The following is a 27,861-nucleotide window of genomic DNA, read 5'->3' on the forward strand; positions in this document are numbered from 1 at the left end:
TTGGACAACCATTTGAACATGGTTGATTGTTTGATCACCACTCATGGAGGAAATAGTCATTATGTTATAAAGGTCTAAAAATGTCTCTCATATATAATGACAAAATATTATGAAGAGATATGTTTAGTGGGTAGGTAAAATTGATACCGCAATAATTAAAAATGGAATATATGCAAAAATCAGGGGAAAATAGCTTTTAAGTTTACAAAATAGTGGTATATGGTTAAAAATGATACAATGGCGTTAAATGTGATACATGTTTTGTTCATATTTCATTAACTCATTTTACGAACACGAGTATAAGTTTATGATATTGATATCATCCTGAAGATGAGGAAATATGAATATGTTTATTGAAATTGATATGTATCACAATTACAATGAATCCTCCAGAAGAGTATAATCTATCTTTCCATAATTACTTTGTTAGATAGTCTTGCTATTATAAATGAGTCACTGGTTTTTGTCGTTATATCACATCACAATATGTCCAAATTATAGTATTTTATAATTACAATTATCACTTTGGGAAGATAACCAGTAGTTAACGAATGAAATATTTTATATGATATTATATACGTACGATGTTAATTCAGGTCATCCGGGTTTAAGAACACCCGTTATGAGAATCTGAAAATTCTTGTCAAATAAAAGTTTATGTGCTGACACTCCCCCATATGTTGTATATATTCAAAGGCAAGATATAATGATGAGGTTGAGTTGTATTTCAATCGAATAGTTATAATGAATCGATTGATAAAATACATACAATAGATATTAATGACTTTGAAAACTTGTATAATGATAGGTGATTTGAAGTTCACCATGATAGTAAGTAACCAGAAGTTCACCATAATGATAGTAGGTGACTTGAAGCTAGATCACCAAAAAATTTACAAGTGTTTGGTGAGGGATTTAAGTATCGTAAATCTCTTGTTTGGGGCAACCGTACGTCAACACGAAATGAGAAAATATAGAAAAAAGTACAACTACACAGTGCATCCACTCCCCATGATCAATGTTAATCTCTAGAAGAGAATGAAAAGTATGAAACAATTATTAAAATACACGTTGAAAAGTGTATTATTAGTTGGTGAAAGATTTTATGCCCCATAATATATTGAAAATATTTTCCCAACTTACGGGGAGACGAACTAGAATAAGTTGGAAAAATTGAAAGATGGTAGATTGATACCCATATGAGTAAGTTTACATGCCAACTTTATGATCTCGGAGTATGTTTGGACATAAAAATGTCTATAACTTGATTGTGTTAAGTTATTACACGTTCAGAGGCATAAAGGTGTATAATGGTCATAGTGCTCGATGCTACATATATTAAGTGTTGAGATCGAAATATATATCTTGCCAATATTTATTTAATTACACATGAAGTGTAGATTATATATAACGGTTCAACATAGTGATGAAATATATACTTATTTATATGAAAAGCGCAATCAAGATAGTGCAGTTGATAATATTTTTGAAAAGAAAGAAAACACTAATATAGTGTATGAAATACCCTTGAAATGGTATAGATATCTGAACTATAATAGATGACCCATGAGAATAGATGAATGATACCTATTGAATAAGTATTAAAATATCATTGATGAATATCGTGCAAAGTATATGTTGAAAAATGTTGATGATACCAGTAGATGATGGAATCGAAATATAATGCATATGCGAGAAATCATGGACTTTGAATAGGGGATCTTAAATCTATGTCTATTTCGATGTAGACATAACTATAATGATCAAATGAGCTCATGGACCTGAAGTGCAACAAGTTATGGGTTTGAAATATCCACACTATACAATGTTTTGCATTTTGAGTCTTACATTTATATACATGTCTAGCTAATAGGTAAATGCATCATTCATCATACATTTAGTTTGTTTTATGTTTTATCATTGTATGATTTTGATTTATCCAGTTATAAATTATATGTTGTATGCAAAAGTTTTTAAACTATTATCATGACATACATGGATATGCATCCAAACATAATAAGAAAATTTTGCAACTTTGGTAGAAATTTATAAGAGGAGATTCTTACTCCATTGGGCTAATAGTTGCGAAAGAAGTATATAATGTTGATTTAAAAACATGTTATGAATCATGCAAATTAGAAGAGTTCCTGAAGAACTTATACATGATATTCTTAAACATCCAACCCTTTAAGTTTTTCATATGAATATCGCAACCTCGATGAGATATTATCAAAACTCTTAAAGAGTGTTTTTGAAATGCCGTCTCAACCAGCAGTTTGAGTACTTGAGATTTATGAAATATATGCATATTACTTTATTCACAGAAGAATTCTTGTACAAATATGAGTAGTTTCAAAATATAACATAAAAGTATGTAATGTCCTTACAGTGAGTATTATTTTATGTTCCAAGAGAACCATAAATAACATTATTAGCTATATTATAGCTCCAAGTTTGGCGATGATGTTACATATCATGTATTGCCATGAAAGTATGACTAGAGAAATTTTGATCAACATTAATGGTTAGTTGATTAGAAGACTATTTATGACCTCCAGAAGAAGGTTTATACATGTCCAATATGTAAGGATAAATTTTGTAATATCATGTACAAGCAAATGTATTTATCTCAGGTGAATCTTTGTTGATCTATAGAGGTATTACTTTCAAAAGATTGGTGACATAAATATTCACCTCATCTATTCAAGTGCAGAATTGAAGATTCAAGTCAAAATTGGAGAATCAATTTCAAGGAGAGCTTCCTGTTGGTACATTTGAAAAGCTATTCAACGATATTAGATTCAATGCACTAGAAGATCTCAAGCGATGTATTTATCGGGGGATATACGCGTTGCACTCTTTTTCCCTTAACCATGGTTTTGTCCCACTGGATTTTCCTGGTATGGTTTTTAACGAGACAACATATATCTTAAGCGTATTATGATGAAGTGATGTACTCTTTTCCTTCACTATTTTTTTTTATCACACGAGGTTTTCTTAGTAAGTTTTTTTAATGAAGCATCATTTCATGTACATTACAGGGCCATTGTATTATTTTAGATAATGGACGTCCAAGGGGAGCGTTATAATTTAGAAATATATTGGATTGTGGATCTCCATTATACCCCTGACATCATTATCCCTGCTAATGTATGTATTTATGACCGCTTGTTTATTCTCTACCGTTTCTCTATTTCCTCCCACTATTTTCATAACAAACAAAACTTTTTACTTGTATTTGTTTCCAATTTGGTTTGTCAATTTATCAACTAAAACATCCAAAAACAAAAATAAAGAGAAAAGGAAAATTTTAAGTTCCCACCAATTCAGTAACGAACAATCCACTTTTTTTAACCGGCTACTCCCTATCACCTGTCAGTGCTGTCACCCCTCCTCTTCACGTGCCTCTCATGTGACCCTCCCCCCCCCCCCCCCCCCCCTCCAAAAATTTCACTTCTTCAAATAAAAATAAGAAAAAAATAGAACGGAAAACCCCCCAAAAAAATAAAGGGGAAAGTAACGTTTGCTCTTCCTGCTTCGAAAAGGTCACACAGGAGAGAGAGAGAGAGAGGAAAATAGGCGAGAAACCAAGGCAATTTGTTTGCTGAAAATTCTCAATTAATTTCTTAATTTTTTAAATAATTATTTGAGGTATTAAAATTCAATTCGGTGTGCAAGAGTTGCAGATTTAGGAGACTATTTCTCACGCAAAGATTTGGGGATTTTTTTTCGAGAGAAGCTAGGGTTTTCGGTGAGTATGTTACATAAACTTTATACAATATGGTTTCGTTTTATTGTTTTTTTTGTTTGTTTTGTAAAATTCTGTTTTTTTTATATGTTATTTTGAATTTTAAGTTATCCATGATTTATATTTAGTGCAATAATTCTTTTTGTTCTGATAGCATTAATGGAGGTATGTATTTGATGGGTCATTATTTTATTTATTCTTATGTATTAGATAAGTTCTCTTCGTAAAAAACCCAATTAATCGATAAATTCCAATCCTAGGGGATGTTATTGGAATTACCCTTATTGGTTTTCTGTTATTGTCGTTCGGGTGTCAAAAGTTCTGCAGTTTGATGATTTATTTAGCTGGTTTAGGTATGTTTATGTACTTTGTACCGTGGCTTCGAATAGGGAATTGGGATGTTGATATTTTGGGGGGTATTTTTATGGTGGCCAGTTGTGAATTTTACTAGTAATTGTTGTTTTTAGCTTTGTTTTGGGGAATTTCTTCGTAACAAGGAGATTTCGAAAAATTTGATGGTCAGTATAGGGGTTAAAGTTCCTGATCCTTGAAGCGTATGAGTATGTTTGTAGAATAGCTTCTGTCTTCTGGATTTTTCTTGTAAGGTTGAAAATACGTTTTGCACAGATTCATACTTAAGCTTTCTTTTATGGAGTATGTTTTAGTGATTGCGGACTTTAACTACTGACTTTGTCAGGATTGATATGTTACAATGCTTCTATGTTCTCGATTTAACTGTTTTGCTTCAGATGAACAACTATTTATTACGCCCTTGTTGTAACATGAGTGTAACTGCTGTGTTTTTTTTTCTACTTAGGGTTAGTTTCAGATTAATAGAGTTTTTGTAGTCAAATCTCCTTTTAAATTTGTTTTCTGAAGCAAGTTCCCTTGATGGTGTAATCAAATGATTTGTGTGTTTTAACTTTAGGCTTTCTTTGTTATTTACTGGCATCTTAATTGTTTCAAATGGGGATGATTTGGACTGTAGCTTATGATCTCCATTTGTTATTTATAGTGCTCATGCAAGATAAACTAACAGGGACGCCCTGCACTGGGGTGGGTAACTTGGGACACTTTCGATGCGAAAGTCGTGACTTACTTACATATGTATACAATATCAAAAGTTTCTGAGCTAAAGTGCAACGTTGCGCATTGTAAATAATGGCATCATGTTACATTACCTGGGCACCTCAGAGTGGTGGTTCCTTAGATTAATGGGCCTTCTGTAAAATTAGGCTTCTGTGTCCTCAATGGGGAAAGCCTTAAGCTAGTAGATATTGTGTTTGTGTATAGGCATTTATGGCTAAAGTGTTAGCTAGTGAAGTCTATTGGTTGATTGGCGCTGCAGATCAATACTTATTGATGGTTGATAATCAACATCCAAATTTTAACAAATGGGTCATTGTAAGTTGGTCAGTGCATGAAATTCTTAACCTTAAAATCTTAAATTACATTAAAAATGAATGTTAAGGTTATATTGTAATAGAGGAGTTTTAGATGCACATGCTTTGAAGTTCTGTTAATGAAGATATGCAAAGAAGGGAAATGAAAGGGTATACTACTTTCGTTTCACAATGTTCTACTAACTTACTGTACACTCTTGTTTCTAGCTAAATATGGAAAATGTGAGCGGGTGTAAGAAAAAGTGAACAAAGTAAGAGAGATGTAGTAAAAAGGTGGGTATACGTAAGAAACATAGAAATAAAGTACGAGAGATTGAGCGGAAAGGTGTAAATATTGTGGGGTAAGAGGGTAAAATGGTAAATTTTTAGGCATAAATAGAATTAAGCAAAAGTGAGTAGAAATTTCAGAAACACTCCAAATTGGAAAGTGGGTATAACATTGTAAACGGAGGGAGTATGAATAAAATGTCATGATATGCAAACGAGAGTTGAGTAAACTTCTATGACTGCAATGTAAGGAAATTGTGTCTATGTCTTTTGGATCATGTGATGGAACAAGCTCGCAATTATGCTTTGATTTGAGTCATTCATGATTTGATCTACCCTCCCCCCGCCAGGCCCCCACCAAAAAAAAAAAATCTAGTTGGGACACCGATATTCAATCCTTGTTGTTGTTTAGATGATTGTGGGTCTGCAGAAATCATTTAGGGAATATTTAGAAACTGGTATTTCTGTTCAATATTATTGCAAATGTATAATTTGTTTGGGGACTTGTTTTGAGGCTGTTTAACATTGAAAGATTGGCATCTTTTGGGTAGGAGGTAGTACAGTTTTTCCTCTAATAACTAATAATTGGGAGTAGGCTTTCTTTCTTGTTTATAAGGGTGCAGCTATACCACAATTATGTATATATACAACGTACAGGTTGGTTGGATACATCTGTCATGTTTGTTTTCCGAGATTTAGTTACCTTCGCAATAGCTGCATAAATTATTGTTTTGTATGCCATAATTTTCTCTTTTACTGCCACCTTAATCTAGCCCTGTACTGCTAGCTGTCCTCAAAGTACTTATAGAATTGAGTAAATTATTTGACTTAATGATCAGATCCATCAAACCCTGAAGTTCACTTTTCTCTTCAAACAATGAGTCATAGCCAAAATTGATATATCAAAACAAAATGAGTCATAGCCAAAATTTGGACAGCCGTAGGTGCCGTTTTGACCTCACTGTATCTCGTCAAATGAAGGATCAATTTCAAAAATATTTTGTTGGTGAAATTGTAATTTAAACTGTGCAATGACTTGCTTTAGTTGGTATATGGAGTCGATCTCATCCATGGAACCTGGTATTAAGAAGAAATACTTCTTTTCTTAGTGTATTGCAATACACTAATACTCATCTAGAGCATGTCCTCTTAGCACAATTAAAAGACTATGCTTTTTGGTGCTTTCACTTTCCCTGTAATGAAAGATTTGGATCTTGTTTTTGAATGTCTTGTATTTTTCTCACTGAGAAGCGTGGTTTGTAATTTTGGAGTATGCTCATAGTATATGATTTGTGCTTAACTTTATTTCTTGCTTAGTGCTACGTACAATCTGTGATTCTATCAACCCTGGCTCTCTTTGTCCCTTCCTAAAAGCTCTATATATAAGTATTCTATTTAATTATTAATGTTATCATCGATTAACATCAGTAATGCTTTGGTTGATATTTAGTTTTCATACTAGGAGGAAATTATCTTTACGTAGTTGGGCCTAATTCATGTCCTGATAATGTATTTTTCTTTATAAATTCACCTTCTTTGGTTGTCTATTTTCAACATAGCTGAAATGAGTCACGATCTTTGTTTTAACTAGTCTCTATTGGTTTCCCGTGAAAAAAAAAATGTTAGGTACTGATCATTTTTTGAAGTAGGAGGTCATTTGATTCTTTTTTAATACTGATACTGTAGAAAACATTAGGACATTCTCTGTAGATGTGTAACTCTTAGGTTTCCATGCGTTCATCATCACCTTAGGTAGTCAAATTAGACCAAAATTATACCAATTTCATGTTATAATTTGCCTTTTCGGTTCGCAATTCGTGGGGTGATTAGAGAATTAGGTGACACTTTTTTGTGAGAATGGTAATTTGGTCTGAGTGACCAAGAGATCCTTGTAGATCATGCTTCTTTTACTGCAAATTTCTGTATAACTTTCCTCATTCTCAACCTTTTCCTTATTTTATCGTTTAGGAAACTGTTTCAACATTGCTGGTAAATTGGACTTCTCTGTGGAGTTGTTTGGTGGTACTCTTCTGAAGATGAGTATAAAACATAGCTTGTTATCAGAGTTTTTGTGTGAAACTTGGACGCATTTAAGTGGTATGTGAGCATTATGACCCTTGAAGACTTCTTTACCTTGACTGAGATGAAAGATGGGTTCACAGCCCCTGCTCGTGTCGAGGAGTTGATTACTGTTATGCAGAAGGAGAAAGATTCTTTAGTAAAGAGTGTTGGTGATGCTACAAGACAGTGGGCTGCTGTTGCAGGCACTATAGCGGCTACAGAGAACAAAGAATGTCTTGACCTTTTCATTCAGTTAGATGGTCTTTGTTTTATCAATAGGTGGCTTAAGGATGCTCAAACATTTCCTGATGAAGTTAGTGATTGCTTTGTGGAAGAGGCTCTCTCAGCCTTGTTACAAGCGGTTGAGAAACTACAGGTAGACAGTGAGAAGTTGGCTTCATCAGGAATTTGCATTACTGTCAAGAGTCTTTTCAGCTATAAAAGCCCTAAAGTTCAAGATAAGGCCAGGGCTCTCTTTGATAGTTGGAGAGCTAAGGATGTTGAGCTTAAAAGCATGGATGCTGAGAAGGCCCCAATTTATACTGATCCGAAGTCAGATAATCAAGATCCTGAGTCTCAATCCACTACAAATGATACCTCCACAACAAGGTCTGCTGCTGATCAGAAGTTCGAAGGTGCTGAAGGGAGTAAAGTTGAATCATCTAGTGATCAGGATGGTTTTCAGATAACTTCAAATCATGCAGATACTACCGCTGCATGCCCTGATGTGATTGCCTCACCTGCCAAGAAAGAATCGATTGGTGGGGATCTTGTCAGGGGTGAAGTATGCCCATCTGATGGAATGTTGGATTCAAAATACGTTGCAACTCCAAAACAAAACACGGATGGGGTAATTTCTGAGGCTTTGAAGCATGAACCTCTGACTGAAGATGCAAAACATGAAAACAAGTGTGAGTTGTTGCCTGATAGATCAGGTAACAGTAAGGTTGTTTCCGCCTCGGGTGTTTCTGATGGTAAAGATATATCTTTAGGAACTGATGCTAAGACTGCTGAAGAAGATGTTGCTAAACCTGATATGGGAGCAAATGATGTCAAAGATGAATCACAGATGAAAGTGATGTCTGCATGTGATACAAATAGGCCGTTGAAGGAGTCAAGCAATGTGATGGATGATAGCGAGCAACAGAATGGTTTGGAGCAAGATGATGGTTCTGCATTAGAGGAATCCAAGAATCAAGCAGCAACTTTGTCTAGATTGGATGATCTTGATGAGCATAATGAGCTTAAAAGGTTCCGCCAAAGTGAGAGGAGGTATCTTGGCAACAGTTGTGATTTTACAAGATTGGCTAAAAACAGCAGATCTACTGATATCATTAGGCAGACACGAGATATGGACCTTGAGGATGGCACGGTTGATGCACTAGAGGTTGCTCGGCTTGTTGCCAAAGAGGTAGAGAGAGAAGTAGTGGGTTATTATGAGCAATCTGCCAGCTCTGCCTCTTCTTCATCTTCTTCTTCTGATAGAATATCAAGAGGTGGCATTAGGCAGCAGGATAGCCCAAAGTCTATAAATGCAGAACAGGACCTGCAGATAGACGGTCCAATGAACCAGTTATCTGTAACAGAAAATGCCCCTGATGCATCTGCAAAGGTGCCTCTAATGTCTTCGGCTAACATAGAGGTAAATCCTAAAGATCATACGCAAGATATGGAGTCCTTGGTGACTGATGTTGCGAGGGAACCAGAATGCAATCCAGAGAAAAGCTTCTGGGAATTTGATCTGAACCAAGAATTCTCCTCTGAGGATGCTGATCAGCAGCTGGATACGAGCTCAAACCCTGTATCAGTCGTCTCTGCCTCCAGAGCTGTTGTGGCTTCTGGAATGCCTGCAGGACCTCTTCAATTTGAGGGAAGTCTTGGCTGGAAAGGATCTGCAGCAACTAGTGCATTTCGACCAGCTTCTCCTCGTCGGACCTCTGATAGTGATAGGGCTCTTTCAGGTGGGGGCACTAGCAGTGGTTCACGACAGAGGCAAGATTTTATTGATTTTGATCTGAATGTGGCAGAGCGTGGGGATGATAAGATTTTTAATCCAGTGTTGGGTTTGGGTAAACAAAAACAGATGTTACCTAGCCTTCCTTCAGGTGAGTCTTCAGTTGAATTAAGTCCTAAAAGATCGCAAAGGCTCAAATTGGATCTAAATCAAACAGAGGATGACGGGGGTCTTCCAGCGCAATACGAGTGGAAAATGAGTGGACCGATGTTCCGCCCTCAAAACTGTCAGAGAAGTCCATCGCCTGCTTCCTCTTCATCATGCATGCAGCCTTCCATGAGGAACTTTGACTTAAATGACAACCTTTTTAATTGCAATGATTCTTCAGACCAACTGCCCTTTCTAGGTAAAGTCAACCCATGTATGGGTCCACCAGATGATACAGTTATTTCAATTTTGGGAACTAAAGTCAAGAGAAATGCAATTCCTCCTCAAACCCAGTTACCTTTTCTGAACGGAACGGCGTCAGAGCCTTTGATGGATGCTAGCTTGTTAAGAGGGGGACCGCTGATGGGGTTAGGACCTACAGTTCCGTATCCACAGTCTGTCTATGGATACAACGGGCTAGCCATGGGCTCTGCTGTATCTCTCGCGTCAGCACAGATTTACAGACCTGGTGGGCCAATTCCATATGTTTTTGATTCAAGGGGAGCCCCTTTTCTGCCTCAAATGTTGGGATCTGCCTCAACTTTTCCGTCCACCTACTGTCAGTCTCCATTGGTCATGAATATGATGGGTGCAACACCTGGTCCAACCCTTGCTGGCCCTTTGCGTCCCAGTTTTGATTTGAATTCTGGGTATGCTAATCCTGTTGAAGCTGGAAACCATGATCATTCATTTTTTAGGCCACTTTTCGTCCCCCATGCTCAGGGTAGGCCGACAGAAGAGCAGTTAAGAGACAGTTTCAGAGCCTTGGGTTCTGGGAGCAATGGTGGAAAACGGAAGGAGCCTGATAGTGGATGGGAGCTTTATCCCACTAACTACAAACATCAACAACCACCACACTTGTAGAAAGTTTTTTCTGATTCATCAGTGTCTCTGTTGTCTTTGGTTTTTCACTTAACAACTGAAGAAGCTTTACTGATGCATAATATCAGCCAGAAAAGATGCTGATTCTGGGAGTAGGAGAGTTGGAATTTAGTTATAAAAAAGAAAAAAAACTGAATAAAAAGTCAGAGAGGTGATTGGGCGTGATAGCGATTCATGGGGTCTCAGTCTCAGCTAGAGGAGAGGAATTAGGTTTATTGATTTATTTTTATGTTAAAATTTCCTTCTTTTTTTTTACTTCAATTGTCTCATAATCATATAAGGCCATTACGAGAATAGAAATATTTGGTACATGTAGCTGTAATTTCTCACTCATACATAGAAATCAAAAGAACTGTCCCTTTTACATTTTATAATGCCTTGTAGATTTCACTTGAGTATTCAAAGTTATAGTGAAACTGTTCTACATAGAACCACTTTGTTCATGAGTTACATTCAATTTTGTATATCTTCTGAAAAATTGAGATCTGTAGCTTTTATTCAGTTTAATCGCAAAAGCCCGAAATTGATCAGTCCTTGAACAATTATTTGTATTTGTACGTTTTTTTTGGGAAGTTTAGGAGTGTCACACTCGTGCTCAAATTTGTGCCCCGAGCCCAATTACGAATATAAAATCGCCCTTATTTACCTTAGAAGATCTTACGGAGTATAAGGCATTGTAGGTTTCTTTCTTATAAATCTCCAAACACCCCCCCCCCTACCTTTTTTTTTGTTGGATAAATTAACATTATTAATCCCAACTATGGGTGGTCTTCCAATATTAATCCCAACTAGGTATTATTCCGGAATAATCCTAACTATGTGGTTCCCCTTCTTTAAACAGTCTTAGTAATTTTAGAACCCCTTAATGCCGGTAACCTTCATCAATTGTGGTCCCACTCCCTTGTTCTTCTTCTTCGTTGTTAAGGCTTCTTCCTTCTCATTGAAGCTCTCTTTTCTTCTTCCTTTTCTATTTTTTCTTTCCTTCTCTTCCTTCTCTATTTTTTCTGCCTTCTCCTTCATTCTTCTGCCTTAATCTTACAAATTATTATTGAATTGAAGAGAGAGACTAAAGTTTCAGCAACAATTGAATTGAAGAGAGAGTGACTAAAGTTTCAGCAACATATAGATAAGAGGACAACGACGAGAACAATGGCAGGGGAGAAAGGCACCGCACAAAAGAAGATCTCGCCAACTAGTCCGCCCAACAGGATCATCTTTCTGCCGTTTGAAGCAGCGTTTTGCATATCAGCGACGACTTGTTGGGCGTGGATTGGGTGGCGGAGAATCTCGAGGGTCCGATTGGGGTCAAACTTGGGTCTTCCATGAGTCTTCATCTTGTCAAGCTTAATTAAGAAAGGGTTAGAAGAGACATAAAAGGGGGAAGTGTTCGATGTGATTAGTTGAATTGATCAATGAACTTATGGGGAGAAGTGGAGAACTTTTCACCAGCGAGACGAACAAGTATGATATTTGTTCAATTGGTGTTTTTGGTGGGATAAGGAATTGAATTCCTTAAAAACTCTTGTTTTTTGCAGGAACAATATTGGCTCAAAAGCGTCGTCCATCCAGCCTTTTCGAAGAGATTTGGTACCCCTGCAAGGAAAAAAAAAAACTATGCTCCAACTCCCATGTTTTAATGCCTGATGTTATTTCAAGCAATTTAGTTCGTGCTTTTGCTAGTAGTACTTTTGTTATGGTTTGTAATTTAGTCTGCCTGTTACAAGAAAAAACAATGGCTGAGGAGGGAGTTCATTCATGGAGGGTCATGGAGTTAATACAAAGAGATCAAGAAAATTGTAGTTGAGAAGGGAAATGGAGTAAGCATTTACTGAAGGAAGAAGAAAGGAGGTAAAATCTGGTAACCGGTTTTAAAGGTTGCATGTTCACCTGGACTGTTTAAAGAAGAGGAACCACATAGTTAGGATTATTCCGGAATAATACCTAGTTGGGATTAATATTGGAAGACCACCCATAGTTGGGATTAATAATGTTAACTTTTCCTTTTTTGTTTTGTTTTTTTATAATCTCCATCACTTTTTTATTTTTTTTTAGAAAACTAAGATAAAAATGAAATTAAAATTGTACTTCAGTTAACATGAATGTAATTAGGAAAGTTGAATCAATATTATTTTTGCTTTATGATTTGTGTTATATTATTTTATTTGATACTCCGTAATAAAGACATAATATAATATTTTTTTGTGTGAAGAATATAAAATATTTTTAAACATATGACCAATAAGGTAACCAATATTCGATCCTCATACAGAGTATTAAGTTTTTTGTAATTAAATTACAAAATTCAAAAATGACAGAATTAAAAATTAATAAGTGAAAATACATTATTTTTATGAACAATATTTTTTACAAATAAGATTGGGTAGTCTGATTATAAGGAGTTCTTTCAGTTAATGTTTTCTTGGATACATATCCTTTGATTCTATTATTTCATTCAAGTACGTGGTTTTAAAAATAATCGTTAATAAAATAAATGAATATTGTGAAAGGGTGATAGACTAATACAGAGTCCGTTTATCAATTAGTGAAATGCAATAACAAAAAAATAATTGTAGGGACGAAGTTGATATCTAAAAGATGAAATTGTTGCTTTAGTGCAAAATATTTTATGGCAAATGCAAACATATTGTCTTTTTTTTCTTCTTTTTTTTTGATATAGGCTTAATTTACATAAATAAAAGATAGTTTACCTATTACAACTTATTAACCTACTAGGGCCATTTAAACCCCTTGCATAGATTACACACCAAAATACTAACAAAATATTAAAAACACATGGGATAGCACGTTCTTCATTTGCCGACCCTTGATTGTTGCCATGATAATTTTTGCTATTGATCTCCTTATTGAAGATTGAATTGCAGCAGGTTTGGTAAACTTTGAGAGAGACCTTTGCAAACCTGTGGAGCTTGGAAACCAAAGAAAAGAGCGAAAGAGAAGTAATACCACGAGTTGGTTGTAAATGACTTGTGATTTCCTCACAAGCCTGAAGAGTCACTAAAAGTGACTCGGTAAGCATGCTATAAACCCCCAGAAGGGAAGCATCGTTCAAATAAAAGTTTTTGAAAGCGACGAGATTGAAACTCATCACTAACCTAAAATGAGAATTAACAACAGTTAACCTCAAAGACCAACACACAACCCAAACCCGAGAACATAAAACCCCCTTTCCATACACACCTCCTCCCCTTGGCTCAAACACAGAACCACTACATCCAAGACTCCTTACAAAGGGAAATGGCTCCTTCTTACACCACAACACACCTCCTCCAAAAAACAATTTGGAGGGTTGTAAGACACCATCTCTTATAAACTCCCTGCACCAACAGACAACTCTCAACTCTACAATTACAAAACACTTTAAGCATTGAATATCCCACATTAAACACTCAATTAACCCATGCACCTCCGAAAACCAAAGCAAACTTTCACAAGCAACAACCTCATATGGGAACAATTCGACATCAAAGAAGAAAACCAACCAAACTATCCACAAGTAACTTAAAGACTTAAGCATAGCTAATTAAACAAACTAACCAAACTAACAGAGGAGACTAACTAAACAGAAACCAAGACCATGAATCAGAGAAGGAAAAAGAGGGAAGGATTTCAAAGCACTTACAACCAAATGAACGAGAATTAGGATTGGAAGAACTACCCAACTCCTCTAGCACACTTGAAGTGACAAATTGAGCCTTCTAAATCCAACCACAAACATCAAACGAAACCCCTCACCTTATCTTTACCTTTACCGTCGAACCTCCACTTAGAGACGACGACGGCGATAAGATGAGCTTGACGTCAATGGAACTGAAACACCTCTTAATCAAGATCGAAAACGCCCTACTTGGTGAGACCCGAAGAAATCCCCCAAAATTTAAGGCGAAACCCTAACTTTACCTTTACCGGTGAATAAAACGGACTCCGAATCACTAAGCGGCGGCGTTATGGCTGGTATTTGGGTTTAGATCGCCAAAGACCTCAGGACGCCAGATCTGAGCAAAACTTCTTCTTAGAACCTTGGTGTAGTCGAATCTCCGCCTACCAAACACCCTTAAAGGGCTGTCGAAAACCTAAAAAAACACCTTCTAATGCCGGTGTCGCAAAACGAATCGCAGAGGAAGACAACCTCCCTTTCTATGGCCACCAACAATTCAAAACCCTAATTCGAACCGTCGCTGAACTCGAAGCTGCGATTTACACCGACGAACTAACGACCTAACTGAAGGAAATATGTCCTTCACCCAAGGTGCATTAAGTCTAATACCAAGGTTCAGATTAATTGCGAACAATTAATTCAGTGAGATCAAGTGATCGGAACAGCTAGCTGGAGCAATGCTTCCGATCAGTGAGTTCTAATGGATATTGAACTCACAACTTACTCTTGACTGAACCTACAAGGTCACACCAATGACACGTAACAGATCACCGGATTAAATGAATCGGAAATTCATTTAATAGCTTTTCGGGATTTAAGTTGGAAACGTATTATACGATACGACCTTTGTCAGAATCGTATATCGTATCGCGAATATTCGTAAGCTGGGCGACACGAATAAATCGTATCGTACGGCGGTGATTCGTCGTATACGAAACGATAAATAATATATCGAAAATATATTAAATCGCGAATACGAAGGGCATCGTGAAGGAAATAATGCCCTTGGTCCAAGTATGCATTCTATGTTAAGTCTAATAAGTGCGGTTCAGTATTAATTAACAAGTTAATAATTCAGTGAGATCAAGTGAGCTGAATGCCTAGCTAGAGGCCGCTTCAGTTCAAGTGGAATTAATGATATTAATCCACAGCTTACTCTTGACTGAACCCGTAGGGTCACACAAATAGTACGTAAACGGATCAAGTATTTAATGGCATTAAATACTCCATCTATGGATATTCGGAATCGACGGATCTTGGTTTCAGTGGGAGCTGAGATCGTCACAGGCAAGAAATGAATGCTCCGGAAACGATGATATTGCCGGAAACGGAAATATGGATCGTATCGGAAATATAAATATTATCCAAGTCGTAGATGTTGCCGGAAACGGAAACATGGTAAGTATCGGAAAATATTATCGGAAATGGAAATATTGCCGGAATCGGAAATATTGCCGGAAACGGAAATATTGTCAGAATCGGAAATATTATCGGAATCGGAAAATAATTCCGGAAACGGAAATATTAAATATTTGTTCGAAACGAAAATTAATTCCGGAATCGGAAATATTAAATATTGTTCGTATCGGAAATGAATTCCGGAATCGGGAAATTAATCGGAAGCGTATCGTACGAATTAGCATCGGACGAGGCCTGCCAGACGAAGGCCCAACACGAAGCCGGGCCATCGCCCAGCACGAAGCCGGGCCATCGCCCAGCAAGCCAGCGCGCCACAACGCACCAGCCAAGGCTGCGCCAGGCCCACCGCAAGGCAGGCCCAGCGCGCGCCAAGGCTGCGGCAGCGTGTGGGCTTGTGGCAGTGGGTTGCGAGCTCGCGGGCTGCGCGCGCGCATGGCGCCCCTCGTGGGCTGCTGTGCGTGCGTGTGTGTGTTGGTGTGCTATACGAATCCTAAAGCCATCAGGTTTCGACTAATGATTAAATTCCTAAACCTAAAAGGATGAATTAATTAAATAAGAATTCTATTAGGATTCTAGTTTAATTAATTCGTATCCTAATAGGATTACGATTCCCTTTCCATACCTCTATAAATAAAGGCCTAGGATCATTATTTTGTATAGAGGATTCAAGTATTCAAAGTGATTTTTGAGAGCAAAAATTCAGTCATACAATTGCCTATACTAACCGAAAATTCTAAGTACCTTAAGGGCGATCCTAGTTGGTCAAGCTTAAGGCGGATCCGGACGTGCCGTGGACTATCTACGGAGGGACGACACTTGGAGTCCTAAAGACTTGTTCTTGTTCGGTTCGGGCGCAGCTAGGGAAGGCACGCAACAAAGTGTATGCATCTAAACTATGTTAAATGATTATGTGTAAATAATATGTTTTCCTGGCTTTATGGTTTTTCCGCATGATTTATGAATTGTCATATGTATCATAACCTAACAGTGGTATCACGAGCCTCTTATTATTTTCATAATCTAAATTGCATGAACATGGTTAAATATTACAAATTTGCAAGAATTAAAAGGGGTGATTAATTTTCGTAATTGTTAATTAATTGCAAATTGCGTTTATTTAATTATACGTACGCAGTTTTTCGGCAGTTTCTTCGTTACTCATCCAAATCGAGTGATTTTTGTGTCAATTCCGCATGTAAAAGGCATTCTAAAATTTTGACAAAAATAGTATTTTTCTGCCGAACCCAGAATTCTCAAATTCGAAGCCTAACTATGACTTTTCGAAGGTTTTAGTTTTTCGAATGCAAAATTTCGTAAATTTAAGATGTTAAATTAAATATTTGCGATTCTTGTTGATAAATCTTGAATTTTTGATTGACCTACTGCATATGTTTAACAAGTTTGAATGCCTAGTCTTGTTAATTATGCAATCTAATTTGTAATTATGATTAATTTGTTGAAAATTAGAATAATTTAGAATTAATTTGATTTTCATAATTAATTATAATTTAATTAGAAACCTATGATTAAAAACCACCATAAAAATTGTAAATTTACGATAAATTTTAAATTTTTATGACCTAGACTTGAATCCATATCAATCGGAAATCAATTGGATAATAAATTTTCGATTTTTCGCCCTAAAATTATGAAATTAATAATATTTATTAATTTGTCATTAATTTTAAATATAAATTTTAAATTTTTATGCGATTCGTTCAAATAACTTGCACGCACGAAGCAATGGAGGCTTCGTGTTACCCTTAAGGGGTGTTGTATAATGCGGGCATGCGACGACGAGCAAGGGAGCTCGTCGCCCGTGCGGCACGAATGCAATGAGCAAGGGCGTAGTGCACAAGCACAAGGCAGCAGCCCTGCCTTGTGTCGTGTGCCACGAGCAATGAACGAATGGGCATGGGCGAAGGGCGAGCCAAGGCAGTCGCGTGTGGGCAGCAAGCGAGCTGCGCCACAGCGCGCACTGCCTCGCGCAAGCGTGTGGAGCCTCGCGCGCAGCGAGCGCAAGCTCGCGTGCCATGAGTGCTACGCCCAGCATCGATCGCTCGCGCGCAGCGAGCGCTATTGTGCGTGCGACAAGCGCTGCGCCCAGCGATTGCGTGCAGCGTGCTTGTTGCGACGTGCGACGAGCGCTGCGCCCAGCGATGGCGTGCAGCGTGCTTGTTGTGCGTGCGACAAGCGCTGCGCCCAGCGATGGCAAGCAGCGTGCTTGTTGCGACGTGCGACGAGCGCTGCGCCCAGCGATGGGCTGCGGCAGCATGCTTGTTGCGTCGAGCGCTGGCGCGCGCAGCGAGCACCGGCTCGCGTGATGCCTTGCGATGGTGAGCAGCAGCGATGCGACGCAGCGCATGGGCTGCGCGCACATGGCCAGCGATGGCTGTGTGCGTGTGGCCCATGGGCGTGCGTTGCGATTAAATCGTTTTGAAATTTTAATTTGAAATTTTTAGTTTACGTAATTTTAATTAATTTTAAAATTAATAATTTAAATTATTTTCTTGGATTTTAATTTTGAATATTGTAATTATAATAAATTTTATTTATTCTAATTATTTTACTAAAATTAAAATCATGAATTAATTTAAATACGACTAAAATTAAATTAAACTTTTTGGATTCAATTATAAATTTATATGAGCTTTAAATTTTAATTAAATTTGTATGTTTTCGGTTAGACTAGAAATACATTTTTATGTTTAAAATTAGTAAAGCATATGAATTTATTGGTTTAAGTGGGAGCCCTTTTTAGTCATAAACTCTTGATTAGGTCTACAATTCCTTAAGGTTAAAACAACTTGATTAGAATTAATAAGGACTGAATAATTGGTAGATTATTGGTGCCCTTGATTAATTGCTGCAAATGTTTACGTGATGCATAATGTGTTTTACTAACCAGCTATGTGGGCCATTCATGTTAATGAATGGGTGAATGGTATATATTGTATATGTACTCAGGTTATGAAGTGACTAGTATGGCCCAAATAGGATAGAAAATATGGTCTGCGTACCATTAATTTGAATGTAATTGGTCTAAAGTACCAAAATTGTTTTTCAATTCAAATATGGTCTGCGTACCATCAAATAGTTGTAATTAGTTTTAATTATAGCTTATCCTATTTGAAGAAAATGGTGCCTCCCACGGAGATTTTCAAGACGGACTTTGAAGTTAAAGCTTCAAGATGAAGTCGGGCCATACTAGATCACATTTATCTTATGCATATTTTAAGTTATTTATTGCTTATAAATATGTCTTAAAATGCATGAGATCAAAAGCTTGATTATGTTGCATGATTAAGGATTTTAGTTCACTTAAAATCTAACCAACATAGTAAGAGCCTTAAGTTCCAAACTTAAAAATTGAGTTAAAAGGTGCCATGCCAAAATATACACTTGCTTGGATATCCTTTACATCAATCTAGTAATAGTTTTCGCTCAGCGAGGTGTTACTTATTGGTCCTAAAGGGGCAAGTACACAAATAATTGTGAGTACATGTTAGTTTTGGTGAAACTCAACGATATAAGTAAGGAGTCCTTTTATGTCGTGGCAAAATCGATAGGTTTACCTAATAAGTTCTTAGACGTACCTATCAACCAAGAATAGTTTCTAGACTATTAGCAAAAGGCTTTTGCTTACCTAAGATGTTTTAGGATTAAGTCGACAAACTGTGCTTAGTTCTTCAATGATTTTAGGATCTTGGAATCATTTTATTCACACCTGCCGGAACACATAACTTGAATAAAATGCTTAATAAACATTGAATTATGCATGTATGCTAGAATTTAAGTTTATTAAGAGAAACTGTGAATGGTTATTTATTTGTTTATTCTTTTCAATTGTAGTTTTAACTATGGAAAACAACAATCAAAACATCATCATGGGTTCTGAGCTTATGGTCAAGCTGAACCTAGCAAATTTTCTTGAATGGGAAGCTAAGCTAGTTGAAATAGTCAGACTCAATGGACTTGAGTATGTACTGACCAATCCCATGCCAAGATACTATGCCAGAGACATGACCCCTGAGAGATTTTACGCCTGGGATGCGGATCTCAAAAAGGTTATGAGTCTCATGCTGAACAATATCCCTGATGATTGGGCTAGAAGGTTTGTAGCCTATGAACCTTTTACGCTCATCAAGAATCTGAGGGATATCTGTCGTGGAAGCACGGAGGACAGGGACCTGAACGTCCATGAGTTGATTGAATCAATGTCTGGTCTAAAGGTTAGTTCTCCCAACAGGTGTTATAGGATGGAAGTCCAAGAAACACATGTTCAGCTCCTTCGCACTAAACAGAGGGTAGGCGTCCCACTAAGGTTCCATGTGGATCTTATGCGTTCATACTTTGATCGCCTAAGTCTACTAGGAACACCAATAAGCGAAAGGATGGTAGTCTCTATCTTGCTCAATTCACTACACAGTGGGTTTGGTCGCTTCAAGCAACTATACCTAAGTGAACCAAGAGAAGAAACAGTTGCAGAATTTGTTCACCTTGTCAGAAAGGCTGAAATAATACTGGACTGTGAAGCCAAAGATTTACTCAAGGCTAGAAGGAGACCGTTCACGAAAAGTGGAAAGTCCAAGGGCGATGCTAAATCAAAGCAGGACAAGTCCACATCAAGCTGTCTTTATTGTGATGGAATAGGCCATTACAAAAGAGAATGTCCAAAGCTAAAGGAAGATCAGAAGAACGGAACAGTCGTTCCATCTTCAGGTATTTTCGTTATAGACTGTATACTTGCTAATTCAACTTCTTGGGTATTAGATACAGGTTGTGGCTCACACTTATGTTCCAATCCACAGGGACTAAGAAGAAGTAGAAAGTTAAGCAAGGGTGAAGTCGACCTACGAGTGGGAAATGGAGCACGGATTGCTGCATTAGCTGTAGGAACTTATTATTTGTCGTTGCCCTCCGGGCTAGTTTTGGAACTGGAAGAATGTTTCCATGTTCCAAGTCTTACTAAAAACATCATTTCAGTTTCTTGCTTAGATGCTAAGGGATTTTCCTTTTTAATAAAAGACAATAGTTGTTCGTTTTATTTTAAAGAGATGTTTTATGGATCTGCTAGATTAGTCAATGGACTTTATTTATTAGATCACGACAAACAAGTATATAACATAAATACCAAAAAGGCCAAAAAGGATGATTCAGATCTCACCTATCTGTGGCATTGTCGATTAGGCCATATAAACTTGAAACGCTTAGAAAGACTTCAAAAGGAAGGAATTCTAGAACCATTTGACTTAGAGGATTATGGTAAATGCGAATCATGTTTACTTGGCAAAATGACAAAGCAACCTTTCTCTAAAGTTGGAGAAAGAGCAAATGAACTATTGGGTTTAATCCATACAGATGTATGTGGACCAATGAGTACAAATGCTAGAGGTGGTTTCAGCTACTTTATCACTTTCACTGATGACTTCAGTAGATATGGTTATGTCTACCTAATGAAGCATAAGTCTGAATCCTTTGACAAATTCAAGGAATTTCAGAGTGAAGTAGAGAATCAATTAGGCAAGAAGATTAAGGCACTGCGGTCTGACAGAGGCGGTGAATATCTGAGCTATGAATTTGATGACCATCTGAAAGAATGTGGAATTCTATCAGAATTGACTCCTCCTGGAACACCACAATGGAACGGTGTGTCGGAACGGAGGAACAGAACCTTGCTAGACATGGTCAGGTCAATGATGGGTCAGGCCAAACTTCCATTAGAATTTTGGGGACATGCACTAAATACAGCTGCACTCACTATAAATAGAGCTCCGTCTAAAGCTGTCGAAAAGACTCCATACGAATTATGGTTTGGAAAACCTCCAAATGTGTCTTTTCTTAAGATTTGGGGATGTGAAGTATACGTCAAACGATTAATTTCAGACAAACTTCATCCAAAATCTGACAAATGTATCCTTGTGGGCTATCCAAAGGAAACAAAGGGGTATTACTTCTACAATACATCTGAGAACAAAGTGTTTGTTGCTCGAGATGGTGTCTTTTTGGAGAAAGATCACATTTCCAAAATGACAAGTGGGAGAAAAATAGACCTCGAAGAAATTCGAGTCGAACAACAAACTCTAGAGAATGCTCAAAATGACATTCAGGATGAAACTCAGAGATCTTTAGAAGAATCTGGTGAGAATCATGGTCAATCTAGAAATGTTACCCCGCGTAGATCGCAAAGATATAGATCTCAACCGGAAAGGTACTTAGGTATTTTGACGAACGTGAGCTATGACGTTCTATTACTTGAAAGAGATGAACCTGCGACTTACAAACAAGCTATGACGAGCCCTAGCTCCAAGCAATGGCAAGCAGCCATGCAATCTGAATTAGACTCCATGTCTGAAAACCAAGTATGAGATTTGGTCGATTTGCCAGATGGCTACCAAGCCATTGGAAGCAAATGGGTTTTCAAACTGAAAAAGGACAAGGATGGGAAACTTGAAGTTTTCAAAGCTAGATTGGTTGCAAAAGGTTACAGATAAGTCCACGGTGTGGATTACGATGAAACCTTTTCACCAGTTGCAATGCTAAAGTCCATTCGGATAATGTTAGCAATCGCTGCATATTACGATTACGAAATATGGCAGATGGATGTCAAAACTGCTTTCTTAAACGGCGTTTTAACAGAAACTGTGTTTATGACACAGCCTGAAGGTTTTGAGGATCCAAAGAATGCTAAAAAGGTATGCAAGCTAAAGAAGTCAATCTACGGATTGAAGCAGGCATCCAGGAGCTGGAATATACGTTTTGATGAAGCAGTCAGTGACTTTGGTTTCATCAAGAACGCAGACGAATCTTGTGTATACAAGAAGGTCAGTGGGAGCAAAATTGCTTTCCTAGTATTATATGTCGACGACATATTACTTATCGGAAATGACATTCCTATGTTGAACTCTGTCAAGATTTGGCTTGGGAAATGTTTTTCGATGAAAGATCTAGGAGAAGCACAGTACATATTGGGCATCAAGATTTACAGAGATAGATCTAAAAATATGATTGGACTTAGTCAAAGCACTTATATCAATAAGGTGCTTGATAGATTCAAGATGGCAGACTCCAAGCGAGGCTACCTACCCATGTCTCATGGAATAACTCTAAGCAAGACTCAGTGCCCAAAAACACTTGATGAGCGTAGACGAATGAATGGGATTCCATATGCATCATTGATTGGTTCAATAATGTATGCTATGATATGTACACGCCCGGATGTTGCGTACGCACTCAGTGCTACGAGCAGATACCAGTCAGACCCAGGAGAGGCACATTGGACTGCTGCCAAGAATATTCTGAAGTACTTGAAAAGGCACAAAGATGACTTCCTGGTCTATGGTGGAGATGATGAATTAATTGTTAAAGGCTATACGGACGCAAGTTTCCAAACCGATAAAGATGATTTCAGATCACAGTCTGGGTTTGTCTTCTGCCTCAACAGAGGTGCAGTAAGCTGGAAAAGTGCTAAGCAAAGCACCATTGCGGATTCTACAACTGAAGCGGAGTACATTGCTGCACATGAAGCAGAAAAGGAAGCTATATGGCTAAGGAAGTTCATAGGTGAACTTGGTGTAGTCCCCTCCATTAAAGGACCAATAGCCCTGTATTGTGATAATAACGGAGCTATTGCACAGGCAAATGAGCCTAGACACCACCAGAGAGTCAAGCATGTACTTCGTAGATTTCACCTTCTACGAGAGTTCGTTGAAAGAAAAGAAGTCGAGATAAACAAGATTGGAACTGATGACAACATATCAGATCCATTGACTAAACCTCTGCCGCAGGCGAAGCACAACTCGCACACTGCAGCTATGGGAATCAAGCATATTGGAGAATGGCTTTGATATCCCTGTTTAATGTTTTAAAGTTTTAGAGTTTAAATCTTTGTAAAACATTATTGGTTAATCATTCACAACAAATGAAAAGAATTCAATTTTCCATTTAATTTGTGGTTTATTAAATGATGAGTCCCTTCAATTTGACGATATATTCAAGATAGACTGTCAGGACCAGTCCTGTGACTAAGAAATGTCTATCAAGTGAACTTGAATGTCAAAGGTTGAAAATGGTCCCTAGTCGGAGTTTTCTATAAAGTTGGACGCATAGAAAACGTTAGACGATTAGAATGCAAGATGACTAGTAGTTTTGTTTCTTGAACTATGTGGACATGGCAATGTCATAATCATTTGCATAGATACTTACTTTGGGAAGACTAGTATCGGACAAGACCTATGAAACTTTACTGTAAGAGATGAAAATCTGTCATAAGTAAATTTCATTAAAATTATTAGACACTAAATCCTCAATACCTGAGTGATTTGAGATTACTTGTTTGAGAACTGGTTGCTTTGACGTTGACCAACCGTCGCACCGTAAAAGGAGGCTATAAAGGCAACGCTCAGGTAATCACCTATCAAACGAAGTCTAATCTCAAGATCGCAAGATTGGGATTGTCCTCCCATAAATCGGGATGAGATGCTTAAAAGTTGTACAAGGCCACTCGGAGAGCTAGAAACTGTGAAATGCATGGCCGTGCTCGGATGAATCATAGGCTATGATTATCTGTTTATTTGATCAGTTGAACTCTGAAACCGAGAAACACCTCTGGACATAATAAGGATGACAACTCTTACCTTATGTTCAAGAGCAAGCATCGAGCGACAAAGGAATTAGGAAATGCACACTTGTCCCTAAGGACAAGTGGGAGACTGAAGGAAATAATGCCCTTGGTCCAAGTATGCATTCTATGTTAAGTCTAATAAATGCGGTTCAGTATTAATTAACAAGTTAATAATTCAGTGAGATCAAGTGAGCTGAATGCCTAGCTAGAGGCCGCTTCAGTTCAAGTGGAATTAATGATATTAATCCACAGCTTACTCTTGACTGAACCCGTAGGGTCACACAAATAGTACGTAAACGGATCAAGTATTTAATGGCATTAAATACTCCATCTATGGATATTCGGAATCGACGGATCTTGGTTTCAGTGGGAGCTGAGATCGTCACAGGCAAGAAATGAATGCTCCGGAAACGATGATATTGCCAGAAACGAATATATGGATCGTATCGGAAATATAAATATTATCCAAGTCGTAGATGTTGCCAGAAACGGAAACATGGTACGTATCGGAAAATATTATCGGAAATGGAAATATTGCCGGAATCGGAAATATTGCCGGAAACGGAAATATTGTCAGAATCGGAAATATTATCGGAATCGGAAAATAATTCCGGAAACGGAAATATTAAATATTTGTTCGAAACGGAAATTAATTCCGGATTCGGAAATATAAAATATTGTTCGTATCGGAAATGAATTTCGGAATCGGGAAATTAATCGGAAGCGTATCGTACGAATTAGCATCGGACGAGGCCTGCCAGACGAAGGCCCAGCACGAAGTCGGGCCATCTCCCAGCAAGCCAGCGCGCCACAACGCACCAGCCAAGGCTGCGCCAGGCCCACCGCAAGGCAGGCCCAGAGCGCGCCAAGGCTGCGGCAGCGTGTGGGCTTGTGGCAGTGGGCTGCGAGCTCGCGGGCTGCGCGCGCGCGCATGGCGCCCCTCGTGGGCTGCTGTGCGTGCGTGTGTGTGTTGGTGTGCTATACGAATCCTAAAGCCATCAGGTTTCGACTAATGATTAAATTCCTAAACCTAAAAGGCTGAATTAATTAAATAAGAATTCTATTAGGATTCTAGTTTAATTAATTCGTATCCTAATAGGACTACGATTCCCTTTCCATACCTCTATAAATAAAGGCCTAGGTTCATTATTTTGTATAGAGGATTCAAGTATTCAAAGTGATTTTTGAGAGCAAAAATTCAGTCATTCAATTGCCTATACTAACCGAAAATTCTAAGTACCTTAAGGGCGATCCTAGTTGGTCAAGCTTAAGGCGGATCCGGACGTGCTGTGGGCTATCTACGGAGGGACGACACTTGGAGTCCTAAAGACTTGTTCTTGTTCGGTTCGGGCGCAGCTAGGGAAGGCACGCAACAAAGTGTATGCATCTAAACTATGCTAAATGATTATGTGTAAATAATATGTTTTCCTGGCTTTATGGTTTTTCCGCATGATTTATGAATTGTCATATGTATCATAACCTAACACATCGGAGTTGCCGGCCCGTCGAGCCAAGCACGTAAGCGTGCAAGGCCCAACGAGCCAGCAAGCTCGCGAGCAAAGGCGAGCAAGGCCAGCCCATTGGGCGAGCACGCAACAGCACGCACAGCAAGCAACGCAGCGCGAGCAAGCAGGCCCAAGGGCCAACTGCTCGGCGCGCGCGCTGTGGGCTTCGGCCTGCAGTGTGTCGCTGGGCTGGGTTGTGCGGTGCGGTCCGTGGCTTGCGTGATGTGGCCGGTCAAGGGCCCTTGGTTCTTGGCTGGTTACATCATTAATACAATAGGCATATTGTATTTTCCAACAACACACAATTCATACTACTCAAACCCTAGACACAGAGAACCCTAATTCTCTCTGTGCCTCCAAAGTGAGTTCTTCCCAAAAAAGCAAAGTGTCTTGATCGATTGTCTAAGCTACGATAATCAAGACGGATCTGAACGTGTCGGTGAACCAAGTAGAGGAACGACAAGTGGAGTTCTTTGTTCGTGTTCGTTGACATATTATTGTGGAAAACACGCTTTGAATGTAAGTTTGCTTAATATGTGCTTTATACATGTTTCCTGGCTTTGGGGATTGTTCCGCACATGTTATTATGTTTAACTGTATTCCCCAGCAATTTCTGGCAGGTAGGACATTTCTTGACATAGAAGTAGCAATCCCGTTCGAGGGTAATCCAGTAATATCGAGCCCTGATGATCTTGAGGGCCAACATCTTCCCGTGCATGTGGGTGCCACAGACTCCGGCATATACGGTGTCCATGACTGTTTGAGCTTTGTGTTTGTCAACACATCGAAGATTGAGGCCGTTAGGGGTCCTCTTGTATAGAACGCCGCCTTCTATGACGAAATTGGCTCCGGCAACCAAATGAACCTTATAGCTTGAAGTTGGTAATCTTGTCCCAACCAACATCACCTTGCAACTTGCCGACCGTTCGGTCAAGTACCCTATTGGCAAGGTTGAGGATGTTCCCCTAGTTGTTGGCGAGCTTACTTTCCTTGTGGACTTCGTCGTCTTGGACATTGATGAGGATGCCCATACCCCTATTATCTTAGGAAGGCCATTTTTGGCCACCGCGGATGCTCTTATCGATGTGCAAGGGGGACTAATCACCTAGAAAGCGGGAGACGCCAAGGCTAGTTTCAAGCTTGCAATTGATGAACATTGTTGCTCTAAGATGAAAAGTTGTATGAAAGTTGACACTCTTGCTTGGTCACAATCATTCTTGTGCTATTGCTTCTAACAATCCTTGTGTTCTTAAGTGTGATTTTGAGATTGATAGGAAGGTGAAGAAGGATATGCACAAGAGCTCCTTTGTGCAAGGTGATCCCTATGATGACGTCATTACCATTCCCGACACATTCGGGATGGATCTTGATGATGTAAAGTCACTCACTCTGGCATCTAATGGTAAGAGGTGTATGAGCAAGAAGTCCAAGCAAGGCAATCTTATGCCTAAAATGACTTGGTTTGGTCCCCACTCAATAAGTGGTGGTTTGGGTAAGTTTTTTGTGCCCAAGGAGACCAAGAAAGGTTTGTTGACTAGTGTTGACCCGAGGTTTATTGTGTTTGACCCCCCTTGACTTTTGGGGGGTCCGTCAAGCTAATGACGTTAAACGAGCGCTACCGGGAGGCAACCCGTGTATTCATTTCCTATCTTGTCCCCCCATGAGCTTTGGGGGATTCGTTAAGCTAATGACGTTAAACAAGCGCTTCCGGGAGGCACCCCGCGGTTTCTTTGCATGCTTGTGGTTTGGTTTCGTTGATGTGGGTTCCCACTTTCCACCTATGCCTTGTTCGTCGATATTTTGGTGAGTTTATTCGGTTTTTACCGGTTCTTTTCGGGACTTGTTCCCACGACATTTCCGTTAATATCCTTCTATCTCACATGCATTCTTTGGGACGGGCATCTTGCATATGGGGCTTTTGGTTGGATGGGTAGTTGTGCCCCTCCTTGTTTAGTTTTAGGCCTTGAGGACATGGCCTAATTCTAGCTTGGGGGGAGTTTTGTTGTGTAGTTGCCTATTTGTGATGCTCATGTCTTGGAAACCATACCATTATGTGCACTTGTATATGTTAGTTTCTTTGTTTTTAGTTTGATTTTAGTTTCTTTTCTTTTCGTTT

The 27,861-nt window shown here is 38.5% G+C and overlaps 1 protein-coding gene across 2 annotated transcripts; it reads left to right on the forward strand.

Annotated features, from left to right (window-relative positions):
- Positions 1 to 3,481: 3,481 nt before the first annotated feature.
- On the forward strand, positions 3,482 to 10,965 carry LOC110800848 (uncharacterized). Of its 2 annotated transcripts, none has more exons than XM_022006175.2 (2): positions 3,482 to 3,755; positions 7,387 to 10,965. In XM_022006175.2, the coding sequence occupies exon 2, from the start codon at positions 7,529 to 7,531 to the stop codon at positions 10,502 to 10,504; it is 2,976 nt and encodes a 991-aa protein (XP_021861867.2). In that variant the 5' UTR covers positions 3,482 to 3,755; positions 7,387 to 7,528; the 3' UTR covers positions 10,505 to 10,965. The 2 variants fall into 2 exon arrangements, with proteins under 2 accessions (XP_021861867.2, XP_021861866.2); XM_022006174.2 differs by having other exon boundaries at positions 3,482 to 3,751.
- The last annotated feature ends 16,896 nt before the right edge of the window (positions 10,966 to 27,861 follow it).

The sequence above is a fragment of the Spinacia oleracea genome, chromosome 6 (assembly GCF_020520425.1).
Source record: "Spinacia oleracea cultivar Varoflay chromosome 6, BTI_SOV_V1, whole genome shotgun sequence".
Taxonomy (NCBI): domain Eukaryota; kingdom Viridiplantae; phylum Streptophyta; class Magnoliopsida; order Caryophyllales; family Amaranthaceae; genus Spinacia; species Spinacia oleracea.